This window comes from Nomascus leucogenys, chromosome 13 (assembly GCF_006542625.1).
Source record: "Nomascus leucogenys isolate Asia chromosome 13, Asia_NLE_v1, whole genome shotgun sequence".
Taxonomy (NCBI): domain Eukaryota; kingdom Metazoa; phylum Chordata; class Mammalia; order Primates; family Hylobatidae; genus Nomascus; species Nomascus leucogenys.
The window spans coordinates 83,924,470-83,942,048 of NC_044393.1; the positions used below are offsets into that span (position 1 = coordinate 83,924,470).

Below are 17,579 nucleotides of genomic sequence, written 5' to 3' on the forward strand. Positions count from 1 at the left end.
GCCACGAAGAATGCAGAAGTCAAACCCTCATGACAGAGTAGGCACAAGTCTACAATAAGCTAAATCAGAATTTACAAATACAAGTGTCCCAGGTAGCATTGACTCCCGTCATTGGAGTGAAATGGATCAAAGTTTGAATTAAGGCCTATGGTGAGGTAACATTGCTTTGTTGTACTTTTGAACAAGAGCTCCTCCTGATCACTATTACCTGTTTTTCTAGAAAATCTAAAGTTCAGAAGAGAATGTATCACTGCTGACTTTTATTCCAATATTTGGATGGAGTAAGTTTTAGGGTAGAATTTTGTTCAGTTTCGATTTAATCTTTTGAAAAGTAAATTCCTTGTTTACTGGTTTGACTATAATTCTCTGTTATCTTTACGAGGTAAAACTGCAAGCTGACTAGCATGTTCTGTGAATCTGCCATTCCTAAAAATTTTATAAACACTTGATATTTTTCACTGATAATGGATCGCTCCAATAAACATATATTGTGAAAATGCATCCACAATAAATGGAATTCCTTCCTGCAAAATGTCTTTTTCTCACTTATTTTTATGTACAATATTGATAGAGGTATGTCTATTATAATAAAGATTATGGCACTGGCACAGTAAAACCTATATTTCAGGTTGAGTCTTGGTTTCACTCTTTAAAGAAGAAAATCATTTTCATATTTTTAAATTATCTAATAAAATATAGAAAATTGGTCTTATGTTGACAACTGACCAAACATGTATGGAAAAGGTTGAAGAGGGATTTTGCAAATCCTTCCTAAAAGAAACTATTGTCCAGGCACAGTGGCTCACGCCTCTAATCCCAGCACTTGGGGAAGCAGGAGGATTGCTTGAGCCTAGGAGTTCAAGACCAGCCTGGGCAACATAGCAAGACCCCTTTCTGTAAAAAAAAAAAAAAAATTAAAAAGCCAGGCATGGTGGCATATGCCTGCAGTCTCAGACACTCGGGAGCTTGAGGTAGGAGGATCGCTTGAGCCCAGGAGGTCGAGGCTGCAGTGAGCCCTGATAGCACCACTGCACTCCAGCCTAGGTGACAAAGCAAGACCCTGTCTCAAAAAAAAAGTAACTATGGATTGTCCCTCCATCCTCCTTCTCATTGCCAGTGTTGTCACATACCAGCCCCTCTGGCTCCTAAGATGGGCAGTACTGTTTTCTCAAAGGTAGTGTATCTTATACAGAAACACCCATTTAATATATACCATTCATTTGTAGAATACTTACTACTTGCAAGGCACTGGTGATTACATGTGAATCCAAAGTTATTTTTTCATGGTAATTTTGCATATTTATGTAGCACTAATTGGTCTGAAATCTGAAGTTCTCATAAAGGTTTTAAACTGTGGGTTTGAAGCTCCTGAACAGTTCCTTCAACCCTGCCTACAAGATTGACACAATGAACTAAGTTACTATAAAAAAAAAAAAGTATTTTTATTTCTGTGTCCCAACAAGAAGGGTGATAAGTATAGACAATAATATAGTTGTTATCAAAATCAATTTGCAAAATTAAGCAATGGAAAGAATACAATCTGTAATACCAATACCAAACTGATAAGATTAGGGGTGAATGGAAATTAATTTTACAATATGTATATTCAGGATATGAGCTTGAAAACATACTAGTGTCTTCTGCGATGTCAAAACAGGTCTGTATTAAAGGTTTTTTCCTACCTTTGCTTGCGTGTATGCTCCAAGTGGAAGAATGGATAAGAAAAAAAGATCTCAATCCTAAATTTGTGTTCTTCCATTGGCATTAGGAGATAACTAACAAGGTCTTGATTTCAGTACAGTGTCTATTTGTGTCAAGTCTATTAATCATGTTGTCCTAATATTCTATATCCTACTGATTTTTTCCTTATCTGTTACTGTGAAAGGAAAGTGAAAAATCTCCCACTATGATTATGGATTTGCCTATTTCTCCTTGTAATTCTGCTAATTTTGCCTTCCATATTTTAAGGTTATTTTTTAGGTGAAATATTCCATTCACTAGGAAGACATAATGATTCTAGATCTTTAGCTAAAGATCACTATGAAGTGACCATCTATTTGTGCAAAGGCTTTTGCCTTCAAGTTATTTTTTTCTATTCTAAAATTACTACAGCGGCTTTCTTTTGACTAGGGCTTGCATCATATTATTTTTTCCATCCCTTAAATTTCAACTTTTATGTATCCTTTAGTCTTATATATGTGTCTTTAACAATAATCACATGGTTTGGGTTTTAATCCAATCTGATGATCTTTGAGTTTCAACAGAAATATTTAGTCCTTTCATATTTAATGTAATTACTGATATTTTTGTATTTAATAGTATCCTAGCTATGTGCCACCTGTACTATATTACTTTTTCTTGTTCATGCTAGGCTGCTTCTGCTTCAGAGCATATACTGATCTACAAGTGGCAGCTGAGAGGCTGAGCTAGACCTTTGGAAATACAACTAGGCTAGAGGAAAAAAAGTCAGAATCTGCTAACTGCCAAGAATGAGGGCTAGGTAAACCACTTCTAGCTTTGGTTGGGTCTTCAGAGAGCTGCCTCCTAAAAGTAAGGTGAATTTAAAACTATCTGGTCTTCACACAGATTGCCACCTATCTCCACTCTGTGGAATAATTCTAGTATTCTAGCAAGGAAATAAATGATCAATGGTAAAGATGAGAAAAGATACAAAATACCGAGTAACAATTCAAGAATTTAAGAGATAAAGTATCAACAAGGCTCTAGCACATAATTGTCAAAGAATTATGTAGTATATAGTTGTCAACATTTAGAAGGAAGAGAGAATACATCAGCATGGGATAATCAAAGAAGAAAAATATTTGCCTTAACGTTTTTTATATCCCCAGAAGTGTACCCAGTACCACTATACATACCAGTGCTTGGTAAGCAATAAGATGATTTCATGAGCAACTCAGTTTATAAACTTTGCTAGATGTGCTGCTGTGAATTTCCGTAAAGTTTCTAGAGTTATAAGAGGTTAGTTTTGTGACATTTTATATTACTAAATTTAGAGTTCATGTATCAACTCAGCCCTGCATCTCAGCTCCATAAAGAACATTGGCTCCTTACATCACTCTAATGCTGGTTGTTGTTATTGCTGTTGTTGAGTTGGAGCCTTGCTCTGTTGCCCAGGCTGGAGTGCAGTGGCACCATCTCAGCTCCCTGCACTGCAACCTCCACCTCCCAGGTTCAAGCAATTCTCCTGCCTTAGCCTCCCGAGTAGCTTGGACTACAGGTGCGTGCTACCACACCCAGCTAAATTTTGTATTTTTAGTAGAGATGGGGTTTCACCATGTTGGCCAGGCTGGTCTTAAACTCCTGACCTCAAGTGATCTGCCCACCTCGGCCTCCCAAATTGCTGGGATTACAGGCGTGAGCCATCACGCCTGGCCTCTAATGCAGATTTAATATAATTTTGCCATGACATGCTCTTAGTGGTGATGGCTTTTACTATCTTGAAATAGGATTTCCAAAAAATGTTTCATTAAAATAGATTTTAGAAGGCCCAATGGGTCATTTCTACCTGAATAAGGAACCATAATTCAATCTTCTCTTATAGAATATGCTAAAAATTATGCAAAAGTACCACAATCCTACAGAACACAAGATTAGTTTCTTAACCAGTTTTCAACCTTACCTAGCACTCTTTCATTCTAACCTGCTTTTATTAGAATAATAAAATGCTATCTTGTATATGTCCAGTTCCTGTTGTATTAGTCAGGGTTCTCTAGAGAAACAGACTAATGGAATAGTTTATATAAAATCTATAAAGGGGAGTTTATTAAGTATTCACTCACATGATTACAAGGTCCCACAATAGTCCATCTGCAGGCTGAGGAGCAAGGAGAGCCAGTTTGAGCTCCAAAACTAAGAACTTGGAGTCCGATGCTTGAGGGCAGGAAGCATCCAGCACAGAAGAAAGATGTAGGCTGGGAGGCTAGGCCAGTCTCTGTGTTCACATTTTTCTGCCTGCTTATATTTCCCTATGCTGGCTGCTGATTAGATTGTCCCCACCCAGATTAAGGGTGAGTCAGGCTTTCCCAGACTAATGATTCAAATGCTAATCTCTTTTAGCAACACTCTCACAGATACACCCAGGATCAATAGTTTGTATCCTTCAATCCAATCAAGTTGACGTTCAGTATTAACCATCACACCTGCCAACATTAGTAACATGAGTGCTTTGAGTTTTTTTCAAATTATGGAAATTAGTTGTTGAGTTCACTAGGGTTTCTCAACTAGGGTCTCACAGACCACATTTTAAAAACCACTTCCCCATGCCTTGAGGAGAATGGTGGCTCCAACCTGCTCCCTGGTATAACATGTAAGTGCTTAGAACTTACGTGTTACTCACTCAATCCTTACAACCCTACAAGACAGGTACTACTGTATTGCCCCCCTTGACAGGTAAATAAATTGAATCAAAGAGAATTTAAAAACTTGCCCACAGTCATATAGCTAACTGGCAGAATACTTGACCGTAGGCAGTTGGCTCCTGAGCCCATGTGCTTAACTCTGTCACAAGAGATTATTGCCTAGGAGTGCACCTTGAAGAGAGCCCCTTGTTGATGGGGCAGGTGGGTGTCACTACTCTCTTCTTGAAGTCCACAGACAGAGCAAGAACAGCACTTGAGACCAACCATGTAGACTATAACTTGGCCCAGTTAAGGAGACCCTTAAGGAGACCCCTTTTGTTCCCCAGTCATCCCCATCCTAACACAGCAAGGAATTAGAACCTAGAAAGAAGAGGAGATGAATGTAAACAGCAAAACACCAACCTCCTTAACATTTCCAAGCCACCATAGCTATGGATAGCTCTCAGGTGCTCTGGGGGTGTTACCCACACAGGGGGTAGGTTCAATTGTTTGGTGGGTGACAGTCCAATGAACACAACCAAGGAGGACTGAACAAGAGGATTTTATTACTTGGGGGGTGATATGGTTTGGCTGTGTCCCCACCCAAATCTCACCTTGAATTGTAATAATTCCAATGTGTCAGAGGCGGGGCCAGGTGGAGATAATTGAATCTTGGGGGCGGTTCCCCCATACTGTTCTTGTGGTAGTAAGCCTTGTAGGATCTGATGGTTTTATAAATGGGAGATCCCCTGTACAAGCTCTCTTCCCTGCCACCATGTAAGATGTGACTTTGCTCCTCATTTGTCTTCTGCCATGATTGTGAGGCCTCCCCAGTCATGTGGAACTGTGAGTCAATTAAACCTCTTTCCTTTATAAATTACCCAGTCTCAGGTATGTCTTTATTAGCAGCATGAGAATAGACTAATACAGGGAGTGATGGTCCAAGGAACACAACCAAGGAGGATCGAACAGGGGGATATTATTACTTGGGGAGGCAACGGTCCAATGACCACAGCCAAAGAGGACTGAGCAAGGAGATTACCTGCAACAAGCATGGAGGACACTGGGGATAGTTCCCCAAAGTATCTCCCCAAACAAAGGTGAAAACGGGGCTTTTAACAGGCTGGTTAGCTGAGTCACTGTATGTAGAGGTGGAGTCAAGGCAGCGCAGGCACAGTCGTTGACCACACTTCTTCATATGCTGTGTGTATAGAAAATAGCAAATGAGCTCCTCCCTGGGCAGAGTTTTTAGTATGGTAATGAAGAGAGTTTGCCAAAGGTCACCTCCAACTTAGGTATCTCTGTATCCAACCTGTTTTTGTTTTGCCAAGGCTAGGCTTTCTCCTGGACCTTTCTGAAATAACAAGAACTCAAAGTGCAACAGTTATCAGTGGGTACTTTTTCACAGTGTATACCCCAAAACCCCAAATCCCTGGGACCCTCGGTTACAGGGGGTGAGGAGGGGAGGGCTTTAAATAGACTTTAAAATTGAGGTTTAAAATGAACTTCTTGGATGGCCAAATAGGAACAGCTCCAGTCTACAGCTCCCAGCATGAGAGATGCAGAAAATGGGTGATTTCTGCATTTCCAACTGAGGTACCAGGTTCATCTCACTGGGACTTGTTGCACAGTGGGTGCAGCCCATGGAGTGTGAGCCAAAGCAGGGCGGGGCATCACCTCACCCAGGAAGCACAAGGGGTCAGGGAATTCCCTTTCCTAGCCAAGGGAAGCCGTGACAGACGGTACCTGGAAAATCAGGACAATCCCACCCTAATACTGTGCTTTTCCAGTGGTCTTAGCAAACAGCACACCAGGAGATTATATCCCGCGCCTGGCTTGGAGGGTCCCATGCCCATGAAGCCTTGCTCACTGCTAGCACAGCAGTCCAAGATTGAACTGCAAGGCGGCAGCGAGGCTGGGGGAGGGGCTTCTGCCATTGCTGAGGCTTGAGTAGGTAAACAAAGCAGCCAGGAAGCTCGAACTGGGTGAAGCCCACTGCAGCTCAAGGAGGCCTTCCTGGCTCTGTAGACTCCACCTCTGGGGGCAGGGCAGAGCTGAACAAAAGGCAGCAGAAACTTCTGAAGACTTAAACGTCCCTGTCTGACAGCTTTTAAGACAGTAGTGGTTCTCCCAGCATGGAGTGTGAGATCTGAAAACGGACAGACTGCCTCCTCAAGTGGGTCCCTGACCCCCGAGTAGCCTAACTGGGAGACACTTCTTGGTAGGGGCTGACTGACACCTCATACAGCTGGGTGCCCCTCTGAGATGAAGCTTCCAGAGGAAGGATCAAGCAGCAACATTTGCTGTTCTGCAATATTTGCTATTCTGCAGCCTCTGCTGGTGATACCCAGGCAAACAGGGTCTGGAGTGGACCTCCAGCAAACTCCAACAGACCTGAAGCTGAAGGTCCTGACTGTTAGAAGGAAAACAAACAGAAATTAATAGCATCAACATCAACAAAAAGGACATCCACACCAAAGCCCCATCTGTAGGTCACCATCATCAAAGACCAAAGGTAGATAAAACCACAAAGATGGGGAGAAACCAGAGCAGAAAAGCTGAAAATTGTAAAAGTCAGAGCGGCTCTTCTCCTCCAAAGGAATGCAACTCCTCGCCAGCAGCAGAACAAAGCTGGATGGAGAATGACTTTGACTAGTTGACAGAAGTAGTCTTGAGAAGATCAGTAACAACAAACTTCTCTGAGCTAAAGAAGGATGTTCAAACCCATCGCAAAGAAGCTGAAAACCTTGAAAAAAGATTAGACAAATGGCTAACTACAATAAACAGCATACAGAAGACCTTAAATGACCTGATGAAGCTGAAAACCATGGTACGAGAACTACGTGACACATGCACAAATTTCAGTAGCTGATTCGATCAAGTGGAAGAAAAGGTATCAGTGAGTGAAGATCAAATGAATGAAATGAAGTGAGAAGAGAAGTTTAGAGAAAAAAGAGTAAAAAGAAACAAACAAAACCTCCAAGAAATATGGGACTATGTGAAAAGACCAAATCTACATCTGATTGGTGTACCTGAAAGTGACGGGGAGAATGGAACCAAGTTGGAAAACACGCTGCAGGATATTATCCAGGAGAACTTCCCCAACATAGCAAGGCAGGCCAACATTCAAATTCAGGAAATACAGAGAATGCCACAAAGATACTCCTTGAGAAGAGCAAACCCAAGACACATAATTGTCAGATTCACCAAGGTTGAAACGAAGGAAAAAATTTTAAGGGCAGCCAGACAGAAAGATCGGGTTACCCACAAAGGGAAGCCCATCAGACTAACAGCGGATCTCTCAGCAGAAACTCTGCAAACCAGAAGAGAGTGGGGGCCAATATTCAACATTCTTAAAAAAAGAATTTTCAACCCAGAATTTCATATCCAGCCAAACTAAGATTCACAAGTGAAGGAGAAATAAAATCCTTTACAGACAAGCAAATGCTGAGAGATTTTTGTCACCACCAGGCCTGCCTTACAAGAGCTCCTGAAGGAAGCACTAAACACGGAAAGGAACAACCAGTACCAGCCACTGCAAAAACATGCCAAATTGTAATGGCCATCAATGCTAGGAAGAAACTGCATGAACTAACAAGCAAAATAACCAGCTAACATCATAATGACAGGATCAAATTCACACATAACAATATTAACCTTAAATGTAAATGGGCTAAATGCCCCAATTAAAAGACACAGACTGGCAAATTGGATAAAGAGTCAAGATCCATCAGTGTGCTGTATTCAGGAGACCCATCTCATGTGCAGAGACACACATAGGCTCAAAATAAAGGGATGAAGGAAGATCTACCAAGCAAATGGAAAACAAAAAAAAAGCAGGGGTTGCAAACCTCGTCTCTGATAAAACAGACTTTAAACCAACAAAGATCAAAAGAGACAAAGAAGGCCATTACATAATGGTAAAGGGATCAATTCAACAAGAAGAGCTAGTTATCCTAAATATATATGCACCCAATACAGGAGCACCCAGATTCATAAAGCAAGTCCTTAGAGACCTACAAAGAGACTTAGACCCCCACACAATAATAATGGGAGACTTTAACACCCCACTGTCAACATTAGGCAGATCAACGAGACAGAAAGTTAACAAGGATATCCAGGACTTGAACTCAGCTCTGCACCAAGCAGACCTAATAGATATCTATAGAACTCTCCACACCAAATCAACAGAATATATATTCTTCTCAGCACCACATCACACTTATTTCAAAATTGACCACATAGTTGGAAGTAAAGCACTCCTCAGCAAATGTAAAAGAACAGAAATTATCTGTTCTCTCAGACCACAAACTGTCTATCAGACCACAGTGCAATCAAATTAGAACTCAGGATTAAGAAACTCACTCAAAACTGCACAACTGCGTGGAAACTGAACAACCTGCTCCTGAATGACTACTGGGTAAATAACAAAATGAAGGCAGAAATAAAGATGTTCTTTGAAACCAATGAGAACAAAGACACAACATACCAGAATCTCTGGGACACATTTAAAGCAGTGTGTAGAGGGAAATTTATAGCACTAAATGCCAACAAGAGAAAGCAGGAAAGATCTAAAATTGACACCCTAACATCACAATTAAAAGAACTAAAGAAGCAAGAGCAAACACATTCAAAAGCTAGCAGAAGGCAAGAAATAACTAAGATCAGAGCAGAACTGAAGGAAACAGAGACACAAAAAGACCCTTCAAAAAATCAATGAATCCAGGAGCTGGTTTTTTTAAAAGATCAACAAAATTGATAGACTGCTAGCAAGACTAATAAAGAAGAAAAGAGAGAAGAATCAAATAGACGCAATAAAAAATGACAAAGGGGATATCACCACTGATCCCACAGAAATACAAACTACCATCAGAGAATACTATGAACACCTCTATGCAAATAAACTCGAAAATCTAGAAGAAATGGATAAATTCCTGGACACTTCCTACCCTCCCAAGACTAAGCCAAGAAGAAGCTGAATCCCTGAATAGACCAATAGCAGGCTCTGAAATTGAGGCAATAATTAATAGCCTACCAACCAAAAAAAGTCCAGGACCAGATGGATTCACAGCTGAATTCTACCAGAGGTACAAAGAGGAGTTGGTATCATTCCTTCTGAAAATATTTCAATCAATGGAAAAAGAGGGAATCCTCTCTAATTCATTTTATGAGGCTAACATCATCCTGATACCAAAGCCTGGCAGAGACACAACAAAAAAAGAGAATTTTAGACCAACATCCCTGATTAACATCAATGCAAAAATTCTCAATAAAATACTGGCAAACCGAATCCAGCAGCACACCAAAAAGCTTATCCACCATGATCAAGTTGGCTTCATCCCTGGGATGCAAGGCTGGTTCAACATACACAAATCAATAAACATAATCCATCATATAAATAGAACCAAAGAAAAAAAACCACATGATTACCTCAATAGATGCAGAAAAGGTCTTTGACAAAATTCAACAGCACTTCATGCTAAAAACTCTCAATAAACTAGGTATTGATGGGATGTATCTCAAAATAATAAGAGGTATTCATGACAAACCCACAGCCAATATCATACTGAATGGGCAGAAACTGGAAGCATTCCCTTTGAAAACTGGCACAAGACAGGGATGCCCTCTCTCACCACTCCTATTCAACATAGTCTTGGAAGTCCTGGCCAGGGCAATCAGGCAAGAGAAAGAAATAAAGGGTATTCAGTTTGGAAAAGAGGAAGTCAAATTGTCCCTGTTTGCAGACGATGTGATTCTATGGTTAGAAAACCCCATAGTCTCAGCCCAAAATCTCCTTAAGCTGATAGGCAACTTCAGCAAAGTCTCAGGATACAAAATCAATTGTGCAAAAATCAAAAGCATTCTTATACAGCAATAACAGACAAACAGAGAGCCAAATCATGAGTGAACTCCCATTCACAATTGCTTCAAAGAGAATAAAATACCCAGGAATCCAACCTACTAGGGATGTGAAGGACCTCATCAAGGAAAACTATAAACCACTGCTCAACAAAACGAAAGAGGACACAAACAAATGGAAGAACATTCCATGCTCATGGATAGGAAGAATCAATATCATGAAAATGGCCATATTGCCCAAGGTAATTTATAGATTCAATGCCATCCCCATCAAGCTGCCAATGACTTTCTTCACAGAATTGGCAAAAACTACTTTAAAGTTCATATGGAACTAAAAAAGAGCCTGCATTGCCAAGCCAATCCTAAGCAAAAAGAACAAAGCTGGAGGCATCATGCTACCTGACTTCAAACTATACTACAAGCCTACAGTAACCAAAATCGCATGGCACTGGTACCAAAACAGAGATATAGACCAATGGAACAGAACAGAGCCCTCAGAAATAATACCACACATCTACAACCATCCAATCTTTGACAAACCTGACAAAAACAAGAAATGAGGAAAGGATTCCCTATTTAATAAATGGTGCTGGGAAGACTGGCTAGCCATATGTAGAAAGCTGAAACTGGATCCCTTCCTTACACCTTATACAAAAATTAATTCAAGATGGATTGAAGACTTAAATGTCAGACCTAAAACCACAAAAACCCTGAAAGAAAAACTAGGCAATACCATTCAGGACATAGCCATGGGAAAGGACTTCATGACTAAAACACCAAAAGCAATGGCAACAAAAGCCAAAATAGACAAATGGGATCTAATTAAACTAAAGAGCTTCTGCAAAGTAAAAAAAAAAAAACAAAAAAAAAAAACTACCGTCAAAGTGAACAGGCAACCTACAGAACGGGAGAAAATTTTTGCAATCTACTCATCTGACAAAGGGCTAATATCCAGAATCTACAAAGAACTTACACAAATTTATAAGAAAAAATCAAACAATCCCATCAAAAAGTGGGTGAAGGATATGAACACACACTTTTCAAAAGAAGGTGTTTATGCAGCCAACAGACACATGAAAAAATGCTCATCATCACTGGTCATCAGAGAAATGCAAATCAAACCACAATGAGATACCATCTCACACCAGTTAGAATGGCGATCATTAAAAAGCCAGGAAACAACAGGTGCTGGAGAGGATGTGGATAAATAGGAACACTTTTACACTGTTGGTGGGACTGTAAACTAGTTTAACCATTGTGGAAGTCAGTGTGGCAATTCCTCAAGGATCTAGAACTAGAAATAACATTCGACCCAGCCATCCCATTACTGGGTATATACCCAAAGGATTATACATCATGCTACTATAAAAACACATGCACACATATGTTTGTTGTGGCAGTATTCACAATAGCAAAGACTTGGAATCAACCCAGATGTCCATCAATGATAGACTGGATTAAGAAAATGTGGCACATATACACCACGGAATACTATGCAGCCATAAAAAAAGAATGAGTTCATGTCCTTTGTAGGGACATGGATGAAGCTGGAAACCATCATTCTGAGCAAACTATCACAAGGACAGAAAACCAAACACCACATGTTCTCACTCATAGATGGGAATTGAACAATGAGAACACTTGGACACTGGGTAGGGAACATCACACACTGGGGCATGTCATGGGGTGGGGGGAGGAGGGAGAGATGGCCTTAAGAGAAATACCTACTGTAAATGACGAGTTAATGGGTGCAGCACATCAACAACATGGCACATGTATACATGTGTAACAAACCTGCATGTTGTGCTCACGTACCCTAGAACTTAAAGTATAATTTTAAAAAATGAACTTCTTAATACCAAATCGAATGCCAAATACCAGAAGCAAATCTCAAATATCAAAATGATACTGTTTTAGTAGCTGAAAAGTTACCAACTCTAGCCAACATGCCCTCAGCCGGAAAGGGAATTTCACCGTTGCACAGTTAGGGCAGTTTTTTTGGGGGAAAAAAGACAATTTCATGTTTGTTGTAATGGGATTTCACACTGAGTCTCAGAACCATTCGTTCTCTTTTGAGATGATTTATCCTATCCATTATCTGTTGAGCAGGCAAGAGGCATTCTTACTAACTCATTTCCAAATACTAAGGGCAACGATAGCTTCACTGTAGCCCCCAAATACAGACAATTAATTCTGCCAATGACAGAGTAATTAGAAAAGACATCATCAAGTGAATGATGCTTATGCTGAGTGTTGGTTAGTTGACTGGCTGAGACAGATCTCAAGATTTGAGCTTGGAAACAGTTTAAGAGGTTTGGGCCTGTATTAGGTCATCCTAGACCCAGATAGTATGAAGAAGGCCAAGATAATTACTAGACTACCCCAGGCTTCCCAGGCCCTACTATGACTTCCTCAGTTGAATTACAAGACCTCTAAGGTCACTTGACTACTGAGTTCTATGATGTCATAAGTAACTGATTGCACTAGTCACTTCATATACTCATTTAAGCCCCTCTCAATTATCAACCTAAATAACAGAGACAGGCTCTCTAAAAGATGTTTATTTGGGAATGGAACATTGCAATGGGAATATGTATGTCATAGTAAACTATGTGTGTAGTCAGGGAGGTAAAGGAAGATAAAGATTTTTAAAAGAAAAAAAGAGGAAGATTACATACTGGTTTTTTAAGTGATTATCCTTAGCCACAAAGATCAATAACAAGAGTGATGCCAGTCTGAGGTTAGCCAGGCAGTTGCTTAGCAGATGTCCTTGTAGAAGTATCTTTTGTGTAAGGTTATGATGGCCCTTGTTGTAAGGTTATGGTTGTTATGGAGTCTTTTTCATTATCAAGCATACAAATGTGAGGACTCTTCTTTCATGGCCTCCCCCAGCTCTGTTTGTCAGAGTTTTCTTAACTTTTGTGACTCTATTTTGATTCTGATCAAAATGATACAATTCCACAAAATTATACTCCTAACACAACTTATCTTTGGCCATCCTGCTAAAACGAACTTTCTTCCTGATTCCCATACAAGTAATTGTGCTTTTTGGCACAGTTGGCACTTAAGAGTTTTGATTGTCTTTTCCTCTTTTCTTACTCTATTTTTTATTATATTGCCTTTTAGACTGAAGTCTTAGAGTAAACTCACAAAAAAAAAAAAAAGGAGAAAAAGTTGCCACAAGGGTAAAGCTGTCTTCCCAAAAGGCAGAAGCTGGCTATAGAAGGAACATGTCCAGTAACCTTCTTTGGCAAGATTATAGGGAAGGGGAACAAAAATTCAGACAAAGTCTTTGGTAGAAGTTTATTCTAGGCCTTACTTCCATATCAACTTAAAGATAAAGAATTTCATTTCCAGTACATATTACTGTCTTTAATAGGAGAGTAAGTTAAAAAGAAAGAGTTAAAAAGAAAAAAAGCAGAAGCTTAAGCAATTTTACTTGGGGAAGAAAAAAATCCCTGTGACATCTCTTACCTTAAAATGATACTGATTCCAGCTAAACTTTGGCTAAATAGTACTGCTTAGTATACAGCTGACCCCTGAAAAATATGAGTTTGAACTATGTGGGTCCAAGTGTACAGGGATTTTCTTCCACCTCTGCCACCCCTGAGACAGCAACTCCATTACACTCCAACCTGGGTGACAGAGCTGTCTTTAAAAAGAAAAAAATTGTTAATAAAATAACCCTTCCTCTTCCTCTTCTTCCTCCTCTTCCTCAGCCTACTCAATGTGAAGACAAGGATGAAGACGATTATAATGACTGACTTACATTTAATGAATAGTAAATATACTTTCTCTTCCTTATAACTTTCTTAATAACATTACATCTTACTTTGTTGTAAGAATACAGTATATAACACATATACAAAATATGTGCTAATCAACCGTTTATGTCATCAGTAAGGGTTCCAGTCAACAGTAGGCTCTCAGTAGTTAAGTTTCTGAGGAGTCAAAAATTATACGCAGATTTTCAACTATGTAGAGGACGATACCCCTAACCCCTGAGTTGTTCAAGTCTCAACTGTAGTTCATAACACAGACTTCTCAGTCTATGCACTTGCTGCTTACCCTGCCTGGCAGAGTCTCCCCCTAAGACATCCTATGGTTCATCCCTCTGTTCAAATGCCCCCTAGCCAGAGAGGCCTTCCCTAGCCATTCCATCTAAAAGAGTAACCTAGCAAGGCCCCCCACCCCCAGCATCCCCTATTCTCTTTTTTTCCCCTACTTGATTTCTCTCCATAGCAGTTATCGTCTGAGTGATATCATTTTTATTATCATCATTGGTTTGTTTGTTTACTCCCACCAGAACATAACTTCCACAATAAATGTCTGGTTTTTTTCCTTGCAATAGTGAACTGTCCCTAGCAGGTAGCAGCCATCCAGGAAATTTGTTATACCAAGGCATGAGGATCTCTTGGGACCAGTAGTTTGAGCCTGCAGTGAGCTATGATTGTGCCACTACACTCCAACCTGGGTGACAGTGCTGTCTTTAAAAAGAAAAAAGTTGTTGATAAAATAATGAATGAATATCATTTTCAAAGTTTTGCCAAATTCCTAAGTTTTTGGCCAGGCACGATGACTCACACCTGTAATCCCAGTACTTTGGGACGCTGAGGTAGATGGATCACTTGACACCAGGAGTTCGAGACCACCCTGGCCAACATGGTGATACCATGTCTCTACTAAAAAATACAAAAATTAGTGGTGGCATGTGCCTGTAGTCCCAGCTAGTCAGGAGGCATGAGAATCACCTGAACCCTGAAGGCAGAGGTTGCAGTGAGCTGAGATTGCACCACAGCGCTCCAGCCTGGGCGACAGAGCAAGTGAGATTCTGTCTCAAAAAAAAAAAAAAAAAACCTAAGTTTTTAAAATTATGCACTAAGATCATTTTTCTTCCCATGGATTACTTGATATGTGATAATAGAACTATTTGGACTAAAAATCATGAGACTTAAGTCTCTCAGCCCTGCCATTAATTTCTCGTATAACCTGGTTAGACCATTTCTCAGTTTTACCTTGTGCAGCTGACATCCTATGGCTTGCAGCCATGACTAAAACCCAACAGAAAAACAGATTACATATATAAAGATTTCTCTGTGCATGTCACCTTTAGTGATTTATGTATGGCATAAAGCAAGGTTCAACTATAAGAGCTACTTTTCAAGAGGTTGATCTAAGATATACTCTATTAATATTCTCTGGCCAAGGTCTAATCTGGAAGGTTCAGACTTGTAAACTGCTGACCTCAAAAACACCTATTTTCAGAAACCTACAAAATACAAAGAGATTATATTAACCCATTTCCATGCTTAAGCCATAGTGCTTTGCCCTTTATTCTACTTTCAAACTTGCTACCATTTATTATCTCCATTTCTACAGTATCACGAATCTCATGGCATATAATGCTTTGTGAAAAGTGTTTATTTACATTCTTATATCACCAAAATCTAGACTTTTTTTCAGCTGTACTTGGAAAACTTTTCCAAATAGATTACATTACCCAGTAGAGTTAAAGATGAGGGAAAAAATCAATATGGGATGTTCATGAATAACGTCTGTTAATTAAATGAGACTACATATAGTGATTTGCAGTCATCAGGAAAAGTGTTAAATATGCTAGATGACGATTGCTATAAAGAATCTCTGAGCTGATAATTTTGAGAATTCACCCTAGTTCATCTATGACTCTCCATTTAGTATTTAAGGAGAAAAGCCTCATTTTCCAGAATCAAATAAAGAGAATTAATCGCACAATTGTGTAGAATGGAATTCAGTCTGTATAAAAATCAAGACCAACGTACTTTTTAATATTCTAACATCTCCAAGTAGTAGTTACAAGTATTGTGCCCATTAAGTCCAGGTAATTAATTTGTCCAATGTCACACTGTTAAAAGTCAGGTGGGCTCCAAAGCAAAGTCCTAACCAGCATGCTCTACTGCCTCCTCTAAGGCAACAGCCGAAGTGCAGACCACTAGGAATAAATAGCTGCCGGGGCTTCCCCACTCCTAAATTCTCCTAACAGACCCCAAAGCCTCTCTGAGATCCTCTCTGAGATCCTCTCTGACCGCCCTGTTGCCCACCCCGAGTTCCCGGCATCCTCTGGGATCCCTCTTCCTGGAGCCAAAACTTACGCAGGCTCCTTTCCTCCGAGCTGGTTGCTAGGTGGTCTCCGAGGGCTGTCCGAAGTATCGCGAGGGTGGACCCGTTGCCTGGTGACGAGAGTTGGGAGTGTGGTGGGGCTGCGGATCTCCAGCAGTGGCGTTACTTCTAGCGGCTGGACCCGGCGTTCTCCGCGAGATCCCGAGATATTCTCCCCGCACGGAAGCGACGACTGGCCTGGCCAGAGGATTCGGGTGGGAGCGAGGTGCCGGCCCCGACAGGAGGGTGAGGTACGCAGAAGTAAGGCGGGGCGCCCCCTGCGGGAAGCGAGCGCGCCCCGGAAAATGAGCGCCTCCCCACACCACGGGGTCCAGGAGTGAGTGCGGGAAGGAACTCAGCCGCCCGGAGTTGTGGCCTCATCGTGCTTCCCGCCAAAAACGCCTTGGTACTGTCGGGACGCGGCTGAGCGTGGACGCGCCCGCATCTGCCCCTCCTCCGCAGTGGTGGAAGACACCCGCGGAGCACCGGTGGATAAGGGCGGTCTCCTGAGGCCAGAGCTGTATCCGCAGCAGGTCAGCACTTCGTGCGCCCCGTGTGCACCTGTAAGGAATGGAATTTAGGCCAGTCGGGTTTTCCAAATGTGGAGTTGTGATACTCAGGCAAAAACTTCAGTTTCTTAGGACTCAAGGTATCATCTATGAGACAGTCGGCTCCGTGGCATTGGCAGTGATTTGCCATAGAGCTTGGACTTAACTTATATGTAGTCCACGCTCCAAAACACGCTTTCTGTAGAGAGGGGCGTAAACCAATAGATTTGAAATTGTCGAGTCCTTTGGTCTCTCAAGAACGATGGGAACTTGACAAGAAATTTCTATTATTCCCTGGTCTTAATATTAACCACATGGGAAGATACTTGCATAGAATGGTAATGGTTATTACCAATACAACCTTCTGGTAGCTGTTTAGATTTCTAAGAATAAGGATAATATAAATGAATATTAGAACAGACAGTATCTACAGAATAATAACAAAATGTAAAGTCTTGTCACTTGAACTTTTGGTCAAGTGAAAATCAAGGAGAAAACTTAAAATTATATTGCTACATTTCACTAAGTGACTATAATTTTTTAAGTTCATTGTCTTTTAATGCTTCAGGATCATTCTGAACTTGCTGTGTAGTATTTAATTGTGAATATAAGATGTGAATGATTTGGCTGTATACTCTGGAAATTCCTTTTAATTAAATGATTTACTTGATTTGTC

At 40.6% G+C, this 17,579-nt stretch overlaps 2 protein-coding genes across 4 annotated transcripts in view; both read left to right on the forward strand.

Annotated features, from left to right (window-relative positions):
* The first annotated feature begins 1,082 nt into the window (after nucleotides 1-1,082).
* Nucleotides 1,083-16,753, forward strand: LOC115838035. Its single transcript, XM_030826770.1, has 2 exons — nucleotides 1,083-1,174; nucleotides 16,240-16,753. The coding sequence occupies exons 1-2, from the start codon at nucleotides 1,083-1,085 to the stop codon at nucleotides 16,694-16,696; spliced, it is 549 nt and encodes a 182-aa protein (XP_030682630.1). The 3' UTR covers nucleotides 16,697-16,753.
* LOC115837948 (cytosolic carboxypeptidase 3-like) overlaps nucleotides 16,422-17,579 on the forward strand; it is a 29,082-nt gene continuing 27,924 nt past the window's right edge. The window contains exon 1 of one of the 3 annotated variants that reach the window (XM_030825722.1): nucleotides 16,422-16,888. The gene's annotated coding sequence lies outside the window, so the exon portion shown is untranslated. The remainder of the gene's footprint in view (nucleotides 16,889-17,579) is intronic. The other 2 variants (XM_030825721.1, XM_030825719.1) reach the window with 2 other exon arrangements.